This window comes from Corylus avellana, chromosome ca10 (genome assembly GCF_901000735.1).
Source record: "Corylus avellana chromosome ca10, CavTom2PMs-1.0".
NCBI classification, from domain to species: Eukaryota; Viridiplantae; Streptophyta; class Magnoliopsida; order Fagales; family Betulaceae; genus Corylus; species Corylus avellana.
The window spans coordinates 21,390,591-21,397,749 of record NC_081550.1 but is presented as its reverse complement, the minus strand read 5'-3'; the positions used below and the strand labels follow the sequence as shown (position 1 = coordinate 21,397,749).

The 7,159-nt window shown below is 34.0% G+C and overlaps 1 protein-coding gene across 1 annotated transcript in view; it reads right to left on the bottom strand.

The window, feature by feature from the left end:
* The window catches only part of LOC132164795 (uncharacterized), a 19,014-nt gene extending 11,997 nt beyond the window's left edge, over positions 1 to 7,017 (bottom strand). Inside the window, exons 1-11 of the mRNA XM_059575357.1 lie at positions 6,853 to 7,017; positions 6,537 to 6,580; positions 6,244 to 6,307; positions 5,237 to 5,354; positions 5,076 to 5,143; positions 4,039 to 4,136; positions 3,429 to 3,600; positions 2,516 to 2,738; positions 2,052 to 2,178; positions 1,137 to 1,246; positions 875 to 967 (exon numbers count right to left, since the gene is read on the bottom strand). Of these exons, the coding sequence (XP_059431340.1) occupies positions 875 to 967; positions 1,137 to 1,246; positions 2,052 to 2,178; positions 2,516 to 2,738; positions 3,429 to 3,600; positions 4,039 to 4,136; positions 5,076 to 5,143; positions 5,237 to 5,354; positions 6,244 to 6,307; positions 6,537 to 6,580; positions 6,853 to 6,909 (1,174 nt within the window). The 5' untranslated portion in view covers positions 6,910 to 7,017. The remainder of the gene's footprint in view (positions 1 to 874; positions 968 to 1,136; positions 1,247 to 2,051; positions 2,179 to 2,515; positions 2,739 to 3,428; positions 3,601 to 4,038; positions 4,137 to 5,075; positions 5,144 to 5,236; positions 5,355 to 6,243; positions 6,308 to 6,536; positions 6,581 to 6,852) is intronic.
* Between the last annotated feature and the right edge of the window lie 142 nt (positions 7,018 to 7,159).

The window sequence follows — 7,159 nt, the reverse complement described above, 5'->3', positions numbered from 1 at the left end:
GAAGTGTCATTTGAGTTAAAGCTATTGCCTCAGTTTGTATACATAATAAAACAAGTTTTCTTCCTAAAAAGATAATATTCTTCCAAATATAAATGGCAATATCTTAATTCTAAGATAATTATTAAAAAATCAAATAAACAGCTCGCATAGAAATGATTATTGATTGTAAAAATATATCAATAATCATATTATCCATCAAATGCTAAGCAGTTCCAGCAATCAACTAAAAGTATATTTCAGAATGGCTTCTTTAAAGCTGTCTTAATCTCAGCTCTATTCAGTATGCTATCTTTCATTGTTGATTATACTTGCATACCACTAATTGATCAGCATATTTGTCAAAAGTTAATGCACCCTGATCAGAAAGGAAAAAGGATGCAATTTCTAATAATCTATACTCAGTGGAAACTGAATGTGAGTACTAAAATACACCTACTTAAGTTATAAACACATGTGCATGTGCATGCATGCACACATTTGAAGTATACCAATAAGAACCTGAACACCAAAAACAAAGATAATAGATACTCTTTTGATCCAACATGGCTAAGCAGAAGAAACTTTCCAAATCACCTTGGCACAAAAGCAAAAAGAACCTCAGACAATAACAAACAAAGATTAATTATTTACTGATGCAGAACAGGGCAACAGGAATAGGAACTTATGGCCCAATAACAAATCCAGGTTTGTGGGTCTTTCATATAAGTGAACTTATGATAAATGCTCTCCGCCTTAAATGTCAAATGTCAATGCAAAGTAGAGAAAAATGCAATGAAGTTTATGTTTATCATAGTATATTCAGGCCAGCAACATGCTACACTTAGGAGAAAATTTATCAATCACATCAACAGAAGCTGAAAATTGTAGAATGTACCCTCATGAAAAAGTTCTTTAAGTATACGATCAATGACTGTAGGTGGAGGTATAACCATTGAGGTCTTCAAATTATCAGGACCTGGGTTTTCAACTGTTACAAACCAGAAAGATGAAAATGTAAGTTGAAATTAGAAGCAATCTGAAACCACATCTAGAAACAAAAATGACCAAAACCTACAAATCGTCCAATATAGTTAGATAATGATTGTGATATAACCACACAAAAAAAAGAAAAAAAAAAAAAAAAAGAAGATTCAAACCTGAAACAAAATCTTCCATAAATTGAGCTTCAAATGACATATCTAATGCATCAACCAAAAGATCCAATTGGGAGGCAAATCCAACTTGGTTTCCTTTGGAATCGTCACCTCTGACAAAAAATAATCCTTCTTTAAAGATATTGCACATTTCAAAAGAAAAAGACATACTATCACGAGAAAGTAATCAAAATTAGATTTTGCTTGCAACGCTACCAACCTAAAGTACTAAACATATGATATACAATTAGATTAGTCATTGAAGCTCTCAGTAAATCATTTAAATATGCAAGGGAGCTTAAATTCTGAAAGAGCAATGGGAAAATAAATACATAACAAGTATAAAGAGAAAGGAGCTTGGGAGGTGGGGGGGGGGGGGTGTGAATATTCATCTATTCAATCTGGCATCCAAATAAAACTCCATGATGAACTATAACGTGTATGCAAAGGAGAAGTCTTTTGCAAGGCAAAATCACTTCGTTAGATCAAACATAATTTTACTAGAATAAAAAAATACATACCTTATTATTCAGTGGATAAAATCTTATTACCAATGGGAAAATATTTATACATGTACCAACAGAATAAGGTACATTAAACTCACTTTATCAACAGTGACTCATGTCTGACAACATTTAATACCAAGTTACAAATTTTAGTTCATGCATAAAAGTTTGTTGAATAGTGACTTACCACTTTAGCAATAGTTTACGTAAAGGATATACAATCTTAGAAGTTAAAAGCAAGCTCTGTTTTTAGCTTTATCAAAGTTGTAGCATATGGTGAATAGAAAGAACCAACAATAACAAGCGTTCACAATATCACATGCCCAACCACCACAACAAAAATACTTGAATTTACACAAATTACTCTTATCAACGTATTAATACATTCCATCTAACAAAAGGAATTTCTTACAAATTTTGAGAAAAAATTGGAAATAATATCCACTTCTCAGCATCATCAGGTGAATCATTTTCCAATTCAGCCATTTGGAGAGAGCTTTCAACCATCTTCTCTGACCATATGGCAATCAATTCAAATCCTGTAAGCAGTGAATCCATCAAACAAAAGGAACAAATTATCCCCTAGGTAGGGCAGGCTTAAAGTAATAGTGAATCTTTAGAATATTTCATCAAGACAGAAGCTTATATCAGTTTTAAGTTCTTTCAGCCCCAAATAACAAGATAAAGAGAACAGGAAAATTAGAGAATAAAGAAAGTATATTAAGTTCATGTTGCATCATTTTAGCATGCAGACTGTTACGCACATTGAAGTACTAATCTTAAATATCATCCCAGACATCATTCCAAAACTGAAGTTAACACAACAGTGTCAAACAGAAAACAGGTATATGATGAAAAATCCTGGGCATAATGTACCTTTAATTGGGTCTTCTGCAGAATACCACTCGTTCCAAGGACAATTATCATCCCATTGTGCTCTATTCTGGGCGTCACTACCAGGGTTTCCTCCAGATTCTGTAATTTCAGTATCAATTCCTTGGATATCATTGTCATCATCAAAGGGAAGGGTTCTGTAGGTAAGCTTCATCGTAAAATTGACTTTGAAAAGATGCACTGAAAAGTCCAATGTGGAGTAGGCCTTCAACATCAGATGAAATATTATTATAATTAGGGGAAACCAAAAACTATGGTACAATCTTCTTCTTTTTTTCAATAAGTAATTGAGATATCATGAAATCTGATGCAATATGAAGAACTAATGCAATTACCTTAACTGATGCATCTGAGGGTAACTTAACTTAAACAGAATCTTATATCAGTTTTAAGTTCTTCAACCCCAATTACTTAAACTGATGCAATCTGAAAATCATTATAAGCGTGAAGCCCTTTAATTCTTATACAAATACTCTTCGCACAAAATTCGGCATAAAAAACAAGATGCAGCCACAGTGCACATGAAAAGATGCCTATACAATATATTGGAGAATATTAGCAATTTTTATATAATTAGGAAATATCTTATAAACTCCATGGTTTACAAAGAATAAGAGTTGTGCCCCCTAAGGCATGGTAAAGTCCAACATTATCAGATTAATAACATTTATCAATGTGTGCGTTCGAACTAGATGCTGAGTTGATGTATGCTTTATTAATCAAAAGACGCCTAGATGCTGAGTTGATGTATGCTTTATTAATCAAAAGATGAGAGCTATTAATAACGCATAAGAAGCTTGCAATAGAATCCTTAATTTGCAATTTCAATAATACTGAAGCTAGAAGTATATCATAAAGAAATATTTTCAAAATGTAAAGTATGGTAAACACTTACAAACTTTGAAATAAACAACTCGTGTAAACCTTCCAAATGCATAAGTTTCACTGGAACCTGGGTACCCATATGATCTGCCTCAAATCTTCTGGTAAAAACAGTTCCCATATTTTGGATACCAATGTACGCTTTCCTAGAAGGATCATGCACTGGAACAAATGCTGGCAACAAACTGCAAATCCCAAGTGGGCAGGAGATTACAATTCAGTTTAAGTTACCCTCAGATAAATTACAAATACAAATATAATTTTATAGTATCCAATAGCACAGTAAACTGTTCATCAATGACCCTACAAGAAACTCGGTTTGAATTATTGGAGAAGACAAGGTGCAACACGAGAGAAAAAAAAACAAAAAAAAGACTTCCCTGGAGGTCCCCCAATAGTGCAAGAAAGTAGCCAACACAATATGCCAGTATGCTTTAAATACAAGACACGAGAATGAGATTTTACACACAGGCATATATTCTTCACATCTTAAAAAAGTGCATGACCAGATTAAGCACTGAGGTTAATTTGCAATGACCCAACTCACCCAGCCATGATGAAGAACATAAGAGAGCCGTACTTCACAATAGTTACATGGTAGAATTTTCAACTGAGAACCCTACCTTGAACAATTTGACATGGCAATTGCAACTGCACTTAAAAGCTTGCTAGCCTCCGGTGCATCAAGAACTACACCACTAGCACTTTGAGGAGCAATCACCTGACGATGCAAACATAAGGTGTGAAGATAAGAAAAACATTAAAATTTTGAGGAAAAAGGTTCTCTGGTTGAATTTCAACCATACTACTCAAGTTCAGAGGAACAGTTTTTTAGGTATTTTCAAAATAAAGTCTGGGATGCTTTCAGAATTAGCCAGCAAGCCATATGCTATTGGAAAGCTCTACGTCTCTAGTTTCCAATGCATCAAACGGTGTGCAATTTGGAGTTTCTAGAAGAAGTTATGGAAATTTTACTACTAGGTGTCTAGGCTGGATAAAGATCTACAGCAATGTTGCTGTCCCTATGGAACCCACCTAACAGAGGAGAAGGGCAGGCTGCCAGAGACTTGCTAGCAAACTGGGCAGCAAATTGTTGTGAATCCGAATCCATCTGGGCTGCCAGAATACAACAAATTTTGAAGATTTTTTGTTTCTAATTATGCCTTTTGGTTTCTCCAATGCATATTTTCATTTTTCTAAATGTCTTTTAAAGTATTGATAGATCTAGTCAAGACTGATTGTTTTAGATTAAATGTTTTGTCTTGAAAAGTGTAAACTTTAATTACCTATGCTTGGAGGGTTGTTCCAAGTTAGTTATTTAAACCCCATAGCATGAATGGAATATATAGAGAGCATGATTTTTAATTAGGATCAGCCTTTGGCTTTTGAGAAGAATTAGTTCTTCTTGTTAACTCTTATTCTTTGGTGGATTCCAAGAGGTGGCAAGCTCCTTGCTCCGTATCTGTTTGGTGGGGTTCCTTAGAGTGGTGATATCCCTTGTTAGACTCCTTCGGGTGGTGATTTTCTGTATCCCATTGGTGTTCTCCATTTGGGTGGTGAGCTTATCTAACCCTAGTGAGTGTGTGCTTGTGTTATCTCCTAGCTCACTTCAAAAAAATCCGGTATCATATAAAGAGCAAGATGCCAATTCAAAACATACCAAAAACTCCTTGACCCCAAAACATAACTGCAACTCGTGCAAAGTGAAGTTCCAGTCTGAAATTTTACCTGTCAACCAGAATTCAAATAAATGAAAGTTTAATAGTATCCCCAATATGCGGATGATAAAAAGAAATCACCAAACAAAAAATATCCACATACTATCATTGTTGGTTTTCTCAAAGTAGTACTCCATGCAATAACTTTTTGAGGCATACTTCAAGTCAAATTTGACTTTATATAAGTTCTTTGAAAATTCCAAGAGAACAGCACCCTTTTCCTACAACCAAATAACAAGAAAATTCATATTGGAGAGGCAAGAGAAGATTGAGATCAGCTTCACTTGAAAAGGACAAACTACCACACAGCTATCAGTAATAAAGCCAAAAATTTTATCACCTCAGTGACAAAATGTCAAAGACAACTGAGGCATAACAATTCTCTTTCAAATAACTTATAACAGTTAAGTAGAAGGGAAAAAATCAATGGTATGTTAAAGAAACATTACTGAAGAACCTATGATTTCAGCCCACATTTTGGGTGAATTAACGATTACTAGAAAACTACAATTATCTTCAAATAAAACTCTCAAAATACTTCTGTCCAAGGTGACCAACTTGATCAAGTAACTGTATTCTATGAAAGCAAATACCTATTCTTCAAACAATCCATAAACAACTATCCACATGATATTCCACATCCATAGTTTCAAAAAGTAAGAGAACTGATTTCCACTTTGCTACCGATTTAAGGTTACATAGACAACCTGACGCAGAAAAATACTAGAGCAAGAAACCCAGACGGTTTGCCAATGAGGATAGAACAAGAAAACAATCACATCAACAGGCACAGCAGCAAGTTTTGCACATGCAATAGAATAAACTAAAAACCAACTGGTCGTAGGCAATCACTTTTTGATGTTTTCTATAAGAACGGAAAATATATATATATATATATGGGTATAATTATAAATATAAAAAGTATAATGAAAATCTGCTCAGTATGCTAATTACTTGAACCCTGAAGAATTTGACTTATTATAAATGCCAACCAACATTATCACGAAGGCATCGTTACTTCAACTATCCATATCATTCAAAATCAAAATGCATTAGTTTCTGTGTTCACTACAATGGAAATATTAAATTTCCAAATCCAAGAAAGCGTACCAACAAATTTCTTGGACCATCAGACATCCATTGCCGGCAAACCGCCTCTATTTCAGAAATGAACCTAGAAAAGAAGAAACCAGTAATATCAGATTTGTTCCACCCCTAAATTAAGTATAAGTTGATTTTTCCAAGGATTAAACAAAGGAGCATCTGCAATTTTTTAATATTCTTAATTCATTGTCTCTCTATGTTGAGATAGCAAAATCTGAACCATTTAGTATTTTAAGAACTATGCTACGAAGTCACTTAGGAGATCCTAATCCCCAATCCGATTAGCTGATATAATTTACCTTTCCCATGAAGAGGCGAGCGTGAAATCATCAAAATGCTCAACCTGAACCAATATGCAATTGAAAAACGAATCAAAAGGCTAGTAAACAAGAAATGCCAGAACTCAATTTCATAATATCAGATTAACTCCGAAATTCAGCTCAATCGGATAAAGCAAATGCAGAGAATTATCAGAATAACTAGACTCTTTACTTATCAAAGAATAAAATAACCGGAATTCAAATTTGAGAACGGTAAGAAATTAAAAAAAAAAAAAAATAGAATTATAAAAACAATAATGGTAATTATAAAATGGAGGGAATATGAAGGACATGCCTCCTCTTCTTGAGCTTCATCTTCTGCGTCGGCCTCTATTTTGCTGGTGGACGCCATGAAATCAAAGATTTCAGAGAGTCCAAAAGTAGCTGAAAATACAGAGAGAGAGGACTGAGATCTGTCAAACGCGGAAAAGAGGAAGGAAAGAAGACTACGCCGGTTTGCGTTTTGTCTTTACAGTGCTGGCAATGCAAGGGACCTTTTTTTGTTTTTTTGTTTTTTTTTTTTTAAAGGGTTAAATGCAATTTTAATACATGTGGTTAGGATCAAAATCAAATAGACTCCTGTGTTTCAAAAAATGTCTCAA